Raw genomic sequence first — 16539 nt, 5'->3', positions numbered from 1 at the left:
TCGTCGGTACCAAACATTGTTGATGACGGATAGTTTTGGGTGCAGTTTAACCATCACCAGATAATGGTCAGAGTCGAAGTTAGATCGATCAATTACCTGATGATATCGCCACTGAATCTCTGTTATCCCTAAGCCCTTCATTTTCTAATCATATATTGATCAAATATTCATAAATTAATGTAAATTTTAATAAAAGTTAATTACATTTTAACACCACCCAGGTAATTGAATATAAACAAATCAAAACTTATTCCACAGGTTTGCAACGCATGCAACAATCACATCGGATGGAAGTTTATCGCAACCAAACGAGGTTACAAACCAAAGAAATTTTACGGCCTCTGCGGTGAAACAATTCGTGTGACATCAGATCACAAGCCGCTGTTTGGGACCAATCGCAAGTCCATCGCCAATGTGGCATAAAACTTTCTACATGGAGCGGCTTCGATTGCATTTCATCAAATGAAAAAGAGAGAGAGGAAGCGGTGAACTGAACGAGAGAAACGATAGACTGGATTACAGCAGAGATTTTTTTCCCACTCGGTGGGACCTAGTGAATTCTTCACCTTTCTATTCTACAAACTGTTTGTGTGCTGTGTTTAGAACAATAGACGAACAAATAAATGTTTCAGACTCTTAATCATTTCATTATTCGGCGAGAGAATCTCCTTCAGAATAAGATAATAGCTAATGGAAAATAAACGAAGACGATGATAATCTATGATGGCAACACGGTTTCAGTCTCGCGTTCGCAATCCCCAGATGGAAGTCCTCCGTGATCCGACGGTTGGCCTCGCTACGGAGCTGTGCATGAACTTGTTGATCCCCACACCGGGAAAGGACGTCTGCAGCATGGCCAACGCTTGTTCCGACAAGAGGCCGAACACGTCCAAGAACTGCAGCGGTTCCAGTTCGCTCAGTTGCCTGAAAAGTAAGAACTGCTTTAAAAGCGCCTTCATGTAATTATGACGAGAAACGGTTTCGGCAATTTTATTACTCAAGTCAAAACTGCAGGAGACCTTATTGTACGAGTAAATTATTGTTACATGACTTCTACTATTTTGGAAGAATCGATAAAACAGTTCCACTATTCTCACTTCACTCAATCATATTTCTGTTACTCCACTCATATAATAAACTTTATTTCACGATTAAGTCGAATGATATTTATTAACCACCTCAATTGTTTAATCGCTCTACTCGTAGAATAAGCCCATCAGATTTCAAATTTGAACGTTATTTTGGTATTCTTATCAATATTCGAAAAATTTCACGTAATATTACATAGATTACATCGATTCACGTAATAATAGTTGAAATTGTTGGATTAAATACTTCAAATTCATTCGATGTTTATTTAGAAACTACTAAATAATAAACCTTAATGATTGTCTGCCGATTTGCCTCCCATGTGTTTCAAATAGGCAGGATTCACAGAATCTAGTAACGGAAAATCAAATTTCCGGCACAGTTAAACAATCACCCATATTCTTGTTTACGTACGAATGCGCTTTCGATCGAAAGTTGAAGCGCATTCTCGTTTACGCCAGCAAAATCAAATGGAGAAACGGTTCGAATGTATCGCGTTCGTTTGAAAGTATCGTTCGTCCGTAAACAAGAATAATTGCATCGAAATTGCATCCTCTACCCTTAATGAAATGACATACTGAAGATTAAGTTACTTACAGATACGACGTAACGTTGATGTTATAGCAACGCGATAGAGATAGGTATTCCAGCTTTTTCAACTTGCACACCACCTTCATTGCCGCTGAGGACAATTGAGTGCAATCGGACAGATCCAATTCCAACAAATCAGGGCAACGATCGATGAGCTTTTGCAGAGCTGAAAATTACAAACAAAAATTACAAGGCTTCCCAGCACAAACCAAGCCCTACAACTTACCGTCATCTGTCATGGAATTCCGACAGCCGGAAATATTGAGCCGCAGCAGTGTTGGCGTCACGTGTGTGACCACGGCTTCAACTGTGGAGCGAGACAGCTGTGTCCAGGAAATGTTTAAACTGTGCAACTTTGTCAGCTTTTTCGTGAGCATGGTCACGTTGTGGCAGTCTAGTCCCTCGCACATGGTCAAGTTCAAGGCTTCGAGATTGACGTTGTTGATGATCTCCCGACAACACTCCGTGTTAACTGGTACGTTTTCCAAGCTTAGCTTCCGAAGCGATCGGCAACGAGAAAGCAACTCACGTAAGGTTTCTTGATCGATGGAACACATACTCAGGTCCAGAAATTGCAGTTTTGTCTCAAACTCGGGATCCACACTTCCTTCGGCAAACACAGGTTTGGAAACATGGGCTTGTGCTAATCTCAGAATAACCGTTCCTCTGGAAATTACTCTCCCTAGAGCGCCCTCTCGCAGTGAGCGACAGGATAAGTCCAACCGTGTCCAAAGAGTTTCGTCTAATGAGACTTGATTGAATTGCTTGGACACTTGACTGCATCTTAATAGGGCCTTTTTGGGCAAGAACCGGAAAATGTGTAAAATTATCTCGTCCGACAATTTACTGAAATTATTCTCCACCATGGTCGGTTTCCTATACAAAAAGAACCGCTCCTCATTTACGATACTAAAATACTTCCGCAAGTGTGCATCGTTCTGTCCGGATGGAACGACGTGTCCTGTTCCGGGAGGCAAATTGTTGTTGCCCGGTTGAGCGTGATTCAAAACATTTGTCAGAGGACTTCGTCCCTTGTGTTTGCTACTGTTTAGGGACATCGTGTTCACGCTAGCCGGGTCCGCCTTCCGTTCTTTCTTTCGGCAGTCGTTTTCTTCACTGAGTACTGCGAGTCCAAGCGGAGTCAGGTAATCTTTTGTTTCGAAACTTCGCTTCAGTAGACGAGCATGTTGCTGGTGGCCGATGTCGAATCGTAGATGTATACTGGTAAAAAAACACAGAATGAGCCAATTATTTGATTAAAATGAGCATCAAGTGAAAAGTCGTGCTACAATTTTCAAATATGTTCAGGTTGTTCAGGTATCTATCAAACTATCGATCGCGAATGAAATGAAAACAAATGGCGCCGAGAATTTCAATTTGACATTTTTCTTCGTGACATTCGCAACAATTTTTGCGCTCTAAAAACGTAACGCCTGAAATTGCCCGAATAAAAAATATTATTGTAAGTATTGGGGGTCTATCAAGTTGATTGGCAGTTATTCAGTCGAAGTACGCCGACGAAGACACACGTGTTTTGGAAGAAAAAAAATTTTTTTTCTTAACTTCTGATAGCGAAGGTCGTGAAAATTTTTGCTCTTTGCTCGGTGGCTAAACATTTTTAATCAGTAGAGAGAAAAAAAAATCTAGAGGAAAGTAGGAAAATTGGAGAAATGGCGGAGCCGGAGAACCCGGATCCGGGTGGCGGAAAATCGAAAAGAGTAGACGAAAGAAAATGGCTGACTTACGAATACGAAGAAACGGACACAGGACCATATCGCGTGGTCGTTCAGCTGAACGAGGCGAGAGAGGACACACACATCAACAAACTCGCTTTAGGCAAAGCGCTTGTGAAAACCAAGGAGTACACACTTAGATTAAATCGACGAATTCGGTAAAATTCTACCGAAATCTCAACAGCAGAACTATTCGGTAATTTTGACAGTTGAACAATGGAAAAAAATCACAAAAAATCTGTAAAATAATTACCGAACAGATCTGCTGTTGAGATTTCGGTAAAATTTACCGAATACTGTAAAATGAGTTAAGTGTGTACAAGGCGAACGTACTTAACCTCAAACCGATGGGAAAAAACAAAGTGCTGGTACTAGTGAAAAATCCGCAAACAGCTAACAAAATCCAGGCAGACAAATCTCTTCTAGCGCAGAACTTCAAGGCATACATCCCAAAACATTTCCTGACAGTCTCGGGAGTGGTCACTGGCGTCCCGGTTGAAATGACAACAGAAGAAATACTCGACAACATAACCTGCAAAGTGCCAGTTATGGGTGTAGCACGGCTGCACAGATACGAAAACGAGCGAAAGATTCCTACGGCTAGGATTAGCGTTACATTCCGCAGCAACCAACTGCCCACAGAAATTCGTATGTTCTGCGGTACAAACCTAGTAAGGCCGTTCATCAGTAAGGCAGTGTTCTGTCAGAATTGCCTTCGGTACAACCATCGCACCAACAACTGCCGATCAAGGCAGAGATGTGACACGTGTGGAAAGAATCATGACGAACAAGGATATCAGCAATGCAACATGCCAGCGAGATGCCTACACTGTCGACAAGATGGCCACAAGTCTGGAGATAGCAACTGCCCCGAACGTGAACGTCAAAACAACATCAAAATCATCCTAGCGAAGACCAATCTAACAACGGTAGAAGCACAGGAACAATATCCCATCTACACCAAAAACAGCTTTAGTCTGTTGGAAAATATTGAAGATTTTCCAAAGCTAGTCAACTCGTATGCGACGGTTTCACATAGCGCAAGAGGTGGAAGCAACACAAGCATGGACAAATCAAAACCAGCAGATCGAACACGAAAACACACGCCGAAACGGACCTCCGAGGAAGCAAGCAAGATCATCGGCAATAACATCGAGGTGTTCTGTGACAAAAAAAGAAAGACGGATGACGAACCATCGAAGGACGGAGTGGCGCTCTTTAATCGATACAGGACGGACGAGTTCGAAAAATTCCAGTGGAAACTAAGCCAAATACAAAATGCGGCACAGAAGTCAAACGGAGCAAGACAACACAACGCAGAAATGTTTGTAGACGCCGCAGAAGATAACGTGAACGACAATTGCAGACACCGCCCGGAACAAGCACAGGTAAGCCAGTCGGTAGGGAGCATAATCAGGGAGAGAGTCGATTATAATAAAGCGAACTAGCTACAAAATGTCATGTAAAATACTACAATGCAACATTCAGAGTATTGAGAAAAACAAAACAGAGTTAGCACGAGTAATGAACAGAGAAAAATACAAGATAGGATTGTTAGCAGAATGTTGGACGAAACAAGAATTCGAAAACAGCAAATACAAAATTCCACATTACAATAACTACTATTGTTCAAGGTTTGATGGGTACGGAGGAGCAATGGTAACGATACACGAATCAATACACAGCAGGATTATAGAAGTAGATGCTACGGATAACATACAATGTGTAGGGAGGTACATGCCTAGATTGAAACTAGCAGTAATATCAATATATGTGACACCAAGTACGCCGGCAGTCGAACTTAAACAATTTCTGTCAAATCTGGTGAGAAAACTTGTAGGTTTCAGGAACGTGTTGATCGGAGGAGACTTCAACTCCCATCACCGATTGTGGGACCAACATCATGCGGACGCAAGAGGAGGGGTTCTCTTTGATTTCATCAATGAAGAGGACATCATACTGGTGAACAGGAAGGAACCAACCTTCATCCCAGCGGAACTGAATAAAAGACCGTCTACGATTGATCTAGTCCTAGTATCCCCAGCGTTATTTCAAGAAACGAACATGGAAATACTCCAGTATGGAATAGGCAGCAGACATCTGGTGGTTCACATTGTCCTCTCAGGTGAGCAATGGGCAGGAAACAGCGAAGGAAAAAGATACTTCATTAGAAAGAAAAAACTGGCAGAAGGAATAAGTAATCTGGACGCAACACAAGTGGTAGGACTAACCGAGCTACAGAAAGCAATGAGTGGAATTATCAAAAAAGCCAGGCAGAAGGATCGTTTTGAACCGAAATTCTGGTGGAGTGCCGACATAGAAGATGCGTGGACAAAGAAAAATGAAGCAAGAGCCAAGTTTAATCACAGTGGTAGACTCGAAGAATTACTGGAAATGAGAAAACTAGAGGCTATATTCACAAGTAAGAAAAAGGAAATGATTAAACAAAAGTTCCAGGAATATATCGAAGAAATAGATCCCAGCACAAGCAGCAAGGAACTGTGGAAAAAAAATCAACGAACTAACCGGTAAAAAGAAGAAACGTGCCCAGGCAACCATCGCCCACGAGGAGGAGGAAGCTGCAATTCGATTCCTGAATGACAATTTTCCTTTCAACGACCAATATGCACAACGATTAAGTACAACGACGAACTACGATATTCTGGATGCCGACACATGGACATGCATTCTGAATAAAAAGAAAAAGCCGTCAGCAGCAGGCCCGGATGGTATCAGCTATGAAATTTTGAAAAATCTTAATGCGGATGTCAGAAACAACATTATACAGGATCTAAATCGAATATGGAGAGAAGGAAAAGTTACTGCGAACATGAATAAAATCAAAGTAATCGCAATACCTAAACCAGGGAAGGATCCGGGTAAAGTAGAAAATTTACGTCCAATATCCATGCTAAATTGTCCACTGAAGATAATTAATGCGGCAGTTCTCAACAAATTAAGTCAGTTTGTACATACCAATGCCATTTTACCGGATGCCTCATTTGGGTTCCGTAAACACAGCTCAACCACATCATGTCTAAACTATGTCGCTAATACTATCAATTCGATTAAGAAAGAAGGCAAAATCGCAGGAGCAATTTTCATTGATCTTTCGAATGTCTACAACACGGTCAGCACAGAGACATTAGAAAAAATCCTTTACGAATATGGGACACCAAGAGAACTGACTAGTTGGATAGTAAATTTTCTGCAGAACAGAACGGTGCAAGTACAGGTTGGATCTAAAACTATCGAAAGAAGCGTGGGTGAGGGGTTACCGCAAGGCGACGTCCTATCTTGTTCAATATATACACGGCTCAATTACATACAGGCGAGACAGAAGAAGTAATTCTGGTGCAATACGCGGACGATTTCATGGCGATCGTAAACGGGAAAAACGTAGAAGAATTACAAAGTAAGGCGCAAAATTTCCTGGAAGAATTCAAGAACAAATCGGATAAACTAAATCTTAAAATTATCGAAAACAAAACTAAGGTCATGCTTTTCCAGAGAATTAAAAAAAGTGTTGAATGTAAAAATTGGCGTCTTGGTCAGTCAGTAAATACTCACAAATACTTAGGAGTGACATTAGATCGCTGCCTAGGATACGGAGCTCATATTAGAGAAGTCACTAGAAATGCTACCGAGAGGGTTAACATGCTAAAGGTCATTAGTAGCACACGAAACGGAGGACATCCCCAAACGCTCAGTCTACTCTACAACGCCATCGTAGGAAGCTACCTGGACTATGGTGCATCTGTGTATGCAAACTCCGCTAAATCTAATTTGGATAAGCTCAACAAAACCAATAACTCGTGCTTGAGAAAGATTACCGGATGCACGAAAACTACACCAATCAACACTTTATGTGCAATAGCTAGCCAACCGCCCTTGGACTTTCGAAGAAAAATAACAACGGCTAGAGAAATAATAAGACACGTACAGTTCCGATCGCCGGTTTGGAATCAACTACAAGGGTTGAACTATAATTGCAATATCAACAAGGAAAAGTTAACTTTCTTGGAAGAGGTTTTCTTGGAATATAGACATATCTTTGAACGGATAACACATACGGTGTGGGTTCAACCAGATTCACCCGGTATAAGAGTTGAAGCTGAGTTAGACGACAGACCGTGGATCAAGAGGAACACTTCCACTAAAACACTAAAGCAACTGGCTCTAGGAAAGATCCATGGACAATATGGTAACTACAGAAAAATCTACACGGACGCGTCGAAGGATGATAGTCGTTGTGGCGTAGGGGTTTTCGACGAAGACAGCAACTTTAAACTCAGTCTTAAATTACAAACTTCGGTATGCACAATGACAGCAGAAATGGAAGCCATCTGGATTGCTCTACAGTACCTAGAGAGAAACCAGATTGAGAGAGCCGTAATCCTCACAGACTCAAAGTCGAGTTGTGAGTTCATCAAAAATCAGCTGGACAAAACTGAAAGAGACGAAATCGTACAAAACATCATACAAACTGCCGCAACAAGACATACCTGCATCCAGTGGATCCCAGGACACGTCGGACTGGGAGGCAATGAGACTGCAGACAGGCTAGCCAAAGCAGGACTGCAATCCACCGAGACGGCCTGCAACCGGATTCTGCCCCAAGATGCCTACAACTGGACAAAACACTTAATCACTAGCGATATGCAGCAATGGTACGTGGACTATACACAGGAACAAGGTAAAGGAAGGAAATTCTTCAAAATTCAAACCGGGATTAATCCGAAGGCGTGGAACCACAACTTAAAACTCAGCAACACAGAAACAAGAACCCTCAACCGACTGCTAGCGGGGCATGATTTTTCACCTTTCTGGCTCAGCAAAAAGAGGATCAAAGACAAATTGTATTGTGAATTATGCGACTGCTTAAACACCTCCGAACACATAGTTTTTCACTGCATCAAACATCTACTACCCAGAGACAAACACCACCTTGACAAATTTTTCTCAATCCAAGAGGCATACGAAGATAAAAACATCGAAACTCTGAAAAACATATGTAAGTTTCTAAAAGAAATAAAATTAAACATATAAACGCACTAAATACATGACAACCAAAATCGACAAATAAAACATAAACAAAAATTGCTCCCTATGAAAAACCGACTGGCGATATAGCGAATGTACTGTGCCATTTAACAGTGGGTGTTTTTATGACAACACTCACGATCAGAAGAAGAAGAAGAAGAAGAAGAAGATTGGCAGCCAAAGTACCGGTACTATAAAGAGCTGAGCAGAATAAAAGATTTTTTAGTTACTAAATAAAGATTGTCACTGTCGTCGCTGTCCGGAACATCTTTTGCTGGCGAGGATAGGGGAGCTAAATGTCAAAGAAGGAAAATCCATACGATTTGACAGGTATGTACCACACATGTTTCGGACAGCAGAACAAAGGGAACCGAAGCGACAATCTTTATCTAGTAACTAAAATATCTTTTGCAGAATGGATACGTTTGCGTGCGTTTTGACAGTTTTACCAAAGACTAACTGGGAAAACTAACTAACTTGGGAAAACTGTCAAAACGTACGCAAACGTATCCATTCTGCTCAGCTCCTAAATCTCAAACCGATGTTATTGATGGAATTTAACATGCACTACAATATGATGCATAAATCTAGATTGCTTTGAGAATAGGTCGTATGTGCAAAAGAGAGTCTCTCTTTGCTTGCACTCTCTTTCGCTAATAGATAAGCTAATTTTGCATATTTTGCTACATTTTCACTTCAGCACGATAGACAAAGCTATTGTCTTTAGATATCTGCCAAGAAATCCGAAGTAAACTTTAGTATAGTTCTATAATAATCGAAAGAGAATGAAAGTCAAGAGAGTCTCTCTTTTGCACATACGACCTATTCTCAAAGCAATCTAGAAATATTGTTCGAAGAACTTAATGTTAATGGGTTACGATATCAACTATGTCCATTTTTTGTTAAATATCTTGGCTGTGCGTATCCACAGCACATGTTTCGAAATGAACAAATTGATATGAAATTTGCGAAAAAGAATCCACGTGTCTTGGAGAGACTCAAACCCTCAACATCCTACTCTCTAGATAGGCGTGATAACCCCTACACAACAAGACCACTTAAAGGTCACGTTTGTGGAAAAGCCATCAGAATCCGAGTACCAACCTCCACCGCGGTTAACTCTTTTTTGCAAATTGAATATCTTTCGGATGCTTGTTTTGTTCAATCTTCACATGTGCTTTACTGTTGTATATCCACAGTCAAGCGAGTGCACATTGTTTATTAATCGAGAGCATGACACTCTATGCCCCCAACAACGGGCTGGGCGAATTTGTATAGAGTGCGAAGAGTGTTCCTCCAAGATACGTGGATTCTTTTTCGCAAATTTCATATCAATTTATCCATTTTGAAACATGTGCTGTGCATATGCACAGCCAAGATATTTAGCAAAAAAATGGTTTTCGTACGGCCGAGTTGCCGAATAATATTTTGCACTCACCGCATCAAAACAACGGCGGCACTGTATACGCATATTTCTATTCGTGTGTGTTTGACAGAACATGTCTACTGTGGCGTTATCTGCTCATTTCATAGCGACAGTTTTTGCTTATTGATTGGTCCATTGTAATCAAGTGTCGGTCTTCCACCGTCATTAGTCGTCTGAGTACACGCGACCGCATGCGTAGAGCAATCACACTCATCAAATGCTTTAGACAAGCAAGCCTTTGGCACAGCAGAGTGTGATCGATTTGCACTCTATACAAATCCGCCGCAGACATACGATGGATGCCCACTGCGAGACGTCAAAATCGTCATCGGTGACATGAACGCTCAGGTAGGAAGGGAGGAAATGTATAGACAGAGGCGTATACGTATACGTTCTACCTGTTCATGGAACAGGTAACCATTTTTAGGTCAGAAGTAGGAAATTAATGTCTTGACTCTTGGTAATTAATTATTAGGGCAAATAATTTACTCAGCAAATTTTTTAAACAAAGTTTCACGTAATATTTCCAATGATTTTAACATCTAAACATCTAAACATCTAAAGAAACAAAATATTTCGTAGGCAGATCAAGTTAACGCCACATGCTTGGCGTACAGTCAATTTGCAGCTAAATGTGTGTTTCCCCGACACACCACACCCCATCACAAAGAAAGCTTTTGCCAGTCGTACGATCCATAATGAAGAACCAACAGCAGCGCTGCCAAAAGACAAATTTTATGTTTTGCGCCATGACAAATAATTTGAAATAATTTCCTCCTTGGTATGCTCACTCGTTCTCCGCGCGCAGAGAACCAGCGTGAGCGTTGCCAGCTATCTCCGTTTCCTCACATCATACTCTTTCGCATGCGAAGCAAGCACGTTTAGATGCAAGTTCTGCTATGCGCGCAGCAGGAGTCGAACCCGTTCGACGCGCTGCGAGAACAATCAACGACGCGACGCACCTTCGGTTAGACTCAATCGTAGTGTCGACTGTGCTGTGCTTTGCCGAAAGGCGCACCGCCGTACGCTTTCGTTCATACTTCGATGATTAGAAAAAGTTTGTTTTTCTTTTTTTCTCCTGATCAATATGCAATGCATCAAGAACAATATTAAATTAATGTTTGCGTTTTCAAAAGAGACATTAAATAATGTTTTTTTAAGAATACTTAAAATCAATCAACATAGAGAAAAAGGTATAGTTTTCACTAAATTTGAAGAATTAAATAACTGGAACACATTTCAGCTTCTAAATGTGACTAATTGGTCGTCACAATCTGGGGTCGCATCAAACAATAATTGTATACTAATTATATACTATAATTATTATACTAATAATGGTTAATAACATTTCTCTATGTGAGAGTTTAAATATTAGCGGCGATGGGACCCGTGTACCCCGAATTGTGGAATGAGCCGATTTGAAAGATCTCTATTCTGAGCAATATCCAGTTATTGCCAACTGTTACCAAGTTAGATTTAAGACGATTTGCGAGAGTTTAAAATTTTAAGTGCATTTAAATTTAAAACATTTTTGTAACAATAGAATAGAAGAAAAGATAAGCTATTTATTGTTTTGTAAATCCTTTCTATTTAAATTTTTTTTTCTAATATTTGGTTAAGTTGTACAAGAAAAGGTTGTCTTATTAGATTAAATGCACAACTTTCATTCGAAACCACTCAGCTTGATGAATATTTTTTATCAGCATGGTAGAACAGGTGTAGCAAAAGTCCATGAGACGCCCCTGTGTATAGACCGGTCATCGGACCGGATATACCGTATCCAACGACAACGGCCAACGATGCATAAACTTTGCAGCCTCCCGCGGAATGGTAGTCCGAAGCACTTTCATCCCCCGCAAGAATATCCACAAGGCCACAGGGAAATTACCTAATCAAGTAACGGAAAACCAAATCGACCACGTTCTAATCGACGGTAAATTCTTCTCCGACATCACGAACGTACGCACTTACCGCAGTGCGAATATTGAATCCAACCACTACCTCGTTGCAGTATTTCTGCGCTCAAAACTCTCGACAGTGATCAACACGCGTCGGAGTCGTCCGCCGCGGCTACAAGACGGTAGACTGCCCAAGACTATGCGCCGCAGCTGGAAATGGCACTCCCAACGGAAGATCAGCTAGGCGCAGCATCTCTTGAAGATGGCTGGAGAGATATTCGATCCGCCATTGGAAGCACCGCAACCGCTGCACTAGGCACGGTGGCTCCGGATCAGAGAAACGACTGGTATGACGGCGAATGTGAGCAGTTAGTCGAGGAGAAGAATGCAGCATGGGCGAGATTGCTGCAATACCGCACGAAGGCGAACGAGGCAAGATACAAACGGGCGCGGAACAGACAAAATTCGATTTTCCGGAGGAAAAAGCGCCAGCAGGAAGATCGAGACCGTGAAGAGAGGCTAATAACGCACGAAAGTTCTATGAGAAGTAGAACCGTTCACGTAAGGGCCACGTGCCACAGCCCGATATGTGTAGGGACATAAACGGGAACCTTCTTACAAACGAGCGTGAGGTGATCCAAAGGTGGCGGCAGCACTACGAAGAGCACCTGAATGGCGATATGGCAGACAACGGTGGCGGTATGGTAATGAACCTAGGAGCACGCGCGCAGGACATGCGACTTCCGGCTCCGAATCTCCAGGAAATCCAGGAGGAGATCGGCCGGCTGAAAAACAACAAAGCCCCTGGAGTTGACCAACTACCAGGAGAGCTGTTTAAACACGGTGGTGAGGCACTGGCTAGAGCGCTACACTGATTACCAAGGTTTGGGAGGATGAGGTTCTGCCGCAGGAGTGGATGGAAGGTGTCGTGTGTCCCATCTACAAAAAGGGCGATAAGCTGGATTGTAGCAACTACCGCGCAATCACATTGCTGAACGCCGCCTACAAGGTACTCTCCCAAATTTTATGCCGCCGACTAGCATCAATTGCAAGAGAGTTCGTGGGGCAGCACCAGACGGGATTTATGGGCTCTACCACAGACCAGGTGTTCGCCATACGTCAGGTATTGCAGAAATGCCGCGAATACAACGTGCCCACACATCATCTATTTATCGACTTCAAAGCCGCATATGATACAATCGATCGGGACCAGCTATGGCAGCTAATGCACGAAAACGGATTTCCGGATAAACTGATACGGTTGATCAAGGTGACGATGGATCGGGTGATGTGCGTAATTCGAGTTTCAGGGGCATTCTCGAGTCCCTTCGAAACGCGTAGAGGGTTGCGGCAAGGTGATGGTCTTTCGTGTCTGCTATTCAACATCGCTTTGGAAGGGGTAATACGAAGCGCAGGGATTGACACGATTGGTACGATTTTCACGAAGTCCGTCCAGTTATTTGGTTTCGCCGACGACATTGATATCATGGCACGTAACTTTGAGAGGATGGAGGAAGCCTACATCAGACTGAAAAGCGAAGCTAAACGGATTGAACTAGTCATCAACACGTCGAAGACGAAGTACATGATAGGAAGAGGCTCAAGAGAGGTCAATGTAAGCCACCCACCACGAGTTTCTATCGGTGGTGACGAAATCGAGGTGGTTGAATAATTCGTGTACTTGGGGTCACTGGTGACTGCCGATAACGATACCAGCAGAGAAATTCGGAGGCGCATAGTGGCTGGAAATCGTACGTACTTTGGACTCCGCAAGACGCTCCGATCGAATAGAGTTCGCCGCAGTACCAAACTGACTATCTACAAAACGCTTATAAGACCGGTAGTTCTCTACGGACACGAGACCTGGACGACGCTCGTGGAGGACTGGGAGTTTTTGAAAGAAAAGTGTTGCGTACCATCTATGGTGGGGTGCAGATGGCGGACGGTACGTGGAGGAGGCGAATGAACCACGAGTTGAATCAGCTGTTGGGACAACCTCCATCGTTCACACCGCGAAAATTGTTAGACTGCGGTTCACCGGGGACGTAGCCAGAATGTCAGACTGTAAACCGGTGAAAATGGTTCTCGACAACTATCCGACGGGAATAAGAAGGCGAGGTACACAGCGGGCAAGGTGGATCGACCAGATGGAGGGCGATTTGCGGACCCTCCGCAAACTGCGTGGTTGGCGACGTGCACCCATGGACCAAGTTGAATGGAGAAGACTTTTATGCACTGCACAGGCCACTTCGGCCCTAGCCTAATAAAAAAAGGACAAAAAACTAATTTAAAAAAAACTTCTTTAAATCCAGCATTTTATTTATTACATTTTTACCTAAAACTAAATCCGCGGCAAATCCACGAAAATCGTGAAATCTGTGTAGATGTTACAACCCTGTCAATGTCAAATGCTGAGCTTCATCAACGATGCAATCAAAACCGTCGATGTCAACAGATATTCAAAAAAGTAACTGAAGGCGGGCGACCACGAAAGCGCGAAGACGAAATTGATAAGCATTACATTGCTTTGGAACTATTGAATGGACCATAATTATATTTATTCTTTTTGCTAAAGTGTAATATGACTGTTATGCGAATAGTCAGATGGGACAACACAAGTGGGTTTTGATTTCCAAATTTCTAGAACAAAGCCTATTATTATATCAGTTTTTCTTGAAATGGGGTTATTTTGAGCTTATTTATGGAAGAAAATAAAAATCGTCAAAAATCGACATGGGACTCTTATGCGAATCGCGGCAGTATATGTGCCTACATTGTTGAAATTATTTAAATGACATAAAACGTTCAACAACTTCAAATAAATTTATTTCCACGTTATTCTAATAATTCCATATCATTCTCATTTAAACCGAACACCTGTTAATATTTGTCGTCCGGACTGAGAACTATGTCACTTGATATCAATGTCGTGAATTAAAACATTGCAGTCGTTGCCCTAATACGTACAAAGTGATGAAATACTGAACAAAGTAATGCTCAACTGTGTGAGATAAGGCAACGTTATAAATCATGAAAAGCAATAAATTATTTAATATGATCCTACCTTTTATATGCAGCTATCTCGTTGGTTCCACACTTTCGGTTAGTATCCATCAGAGAAACTTTCAATCAATAACCGCACATAACTACTCGATAAATTCAAACTTAATCACGAAACTTCGCGAAATTCCGTCACCTTTTCGTTTCGATCCATGCGCAAATATTTCTTCGGATTGTTTGCGTAGTCCTCTCGCGTTACTCATTTGCATAAGCATATATTTTTAACGGCGTCATAACAACACATAAACGAACGCGCAAAAACTTTCTCCTCTCTGTGCTCAGTCTATGCGAGCCCCGAAACCAACTGGCAGCCTACGACGCTGTCTCCCCTCGTTCTGATTTCGCGCTAGTGTTGCTTTTCCCGTACACCACCACCATGGGTTTGTCCTTGAGCAAGAGCCCATTCGTGAGCCGTAGGGCACGTGCGATTGGCCGTTCCTTCAGTTGTTCCAGGTCCTCTTCGTAGATGTAGGAAAAGGTGACAAAGGCCTGCCCCTTCATGCGGCCGGTCTGCATCAGTTTGATGTCGATTTCCCGAGCGGGGTCACCCGTGATGGCGAACCGATGGAAGATTCGTTTCAGGTCCTCCTCGGAAACCGTTTTGGCGAGATTCTTCAGGTAGAGTTTGTTGGACGGTTCACCGGGGTGGTAGTTTTTGAACACGGGCAGTTCCGCCAGCTGGTCCGAAGGTATTCGGTTGGTCAGAGGGTCGATTTCAGTAACGGTTGTAGGGCGGTTGGTCGGAGGAGGTGTGGGAGATTTTGGCGGTGAATAGGATGGAAGTTTAGTTGTTTTGAGTTCTTCTGGTATTCGTAGAATTATGTTTTGACCCGTTTTAAGGGACGGTTTTGGCTGCTGCATGGAAGATTTCGACTTTGAATCGGTTTGAGGAACATTGACGACTTGCGGTAAATTATATGGCTTAGGTCGATTGTAGTCCAAGCCACGCTTTCGTTTGACCGGACCTGTTGGGGTCAAATCTTCGTCCGACTCTAATTCGGATTCATCATCTACTAGGAGAGACTCTTTGACTCGTACAGGATCAGTTTGTTGCGATGCATTTTTCTTTTCTACTACACAGCGGTTCCTTTGAACATCCTTTGCCACGAAAGGAGGAGGAAGATTCATCCGGTTCATGAGATGTAGTACTTGGGTGTAGAATTTCGGAACCGATTCCAAGGCAACGCAGATACTGTCGATTATCTCCCGAGTTGGTCGAGGATACCGATATCGGAGGTACGGTGGCGGAGGCTGGTCAAAGTCCACCGGATGCACCGCATGAAGGGCTTCCACGAATTTACACAACTTTTGAGGCGAATCGCTTTGGTTCTGTTTGCTTTGACTCCCACTTTCAGCATCCACAATCTCCACTTCGGACGGCGCATCGTAATACTCAACCATTAGCCGTTTGTCGAGGATTGTCAGCTGATGTAGGCGCGCAATCAGGCACTTCGCAAGCGCGGCATCCAAACAGTGAACGATTGCCGAGATTTTTCTTCGTCGCTTGAGGCACTCTACACTACCGATACCGAACCGCGAAAGGAACTCCTTGATATCTGATTCCCGGAACGATTCTGGAAAATTTCTAATGCAGATTTTTAGCACATTTAAGTCCATTTTTATTGAGATTTAAAAAAAAAAGATAATAGGTAATAGTGGAATTTTGTTTTTGTATTCAATCAGCTGTTTCTGCAAGCAA

The 16539-nt window shown here is 42.6% G+C and overlaps 2 protein-coding genes across 4 annotated transcripts in view; one reads left to right on the top strand and one right to left on the bottom strand.

Annotated features, from left to right (window-relative positions):
- LOC134222126 (protein cereblon-like) overlaps positions 1 to 640 on the top strand; it is an 18364-nt gene extending 17724 nt beyond the window's left edge. The window contains exon 4 of the mRNA XM_062701271.1: positions 259 to 640. Within this exon, the coding sequence (XP_062557255.1) occupies positions 259 to 423 (165 nt within the window). The 3' untranslated portion in view covers positions 424 to 640. The remainder of the gene's footprint in view (positions 1 to 258) is intronic.
- Positions 621 to 16539, bottom strand: LOC134222110 (S-phase kinase-associated protein 2). Of its 3 annotated transcripts, none has more exons than XM_062701257.1 (4): positions 14845 to 15154; positions 1907 to 2901; positions 1687 to 1846; positions 621 to 924 (listed from the first exon to the last, which is right to left on the bottom strand). In XM_062701257.1, the coding sequence occupies exons 1-4, from the start codon at positions 14892 to 14894 to the stop codon at positions 738 to 740; spliced, it is 1392 nt and encodes a 463-aa protein (XP_062557241.1). In that variant the 5' UTR covers positions 14895 to 15154; the 3' UTR covers positions 621 to 737. The 3 variants fall into 3 exon arrangements, 2 of the variants coding, with proteins under 2 accessions (XP_062557241.1, XP_062557246.1); XM_062701262.1 differs by lacking the exon at positions 14845 to 15154 and adding an exon at positions 2970 to 3087; XR_009982402.1 differs by lacking the exons at positions 621 to 924; positions 1687 to 1846; positions 1907 to 2901 and adding an exon at positions 14591 to 14781 and having other exon boundaries at positions 14845 to 16539.

The sequence above is a fragment of the Armigeres subalbatus genome, chromosome 1 (assembly GCF_024139115.2).
Source record: "Armigeres subalbatus isolate Guangzhou_Male chromosome 1, GZ_Asu_2, whole genome shotgun sequence".
Lineage (NCBI taxonomy): Eukaryota > Metazoa > Arthropoda > Insecta > Diptera > Culicidae > Armigeres > Armigeres subalbatus.
Note: the sequence above shows the minus strand (reverse complement) of the source record. Positions and strands in the feature narration are given on the sequence as shown.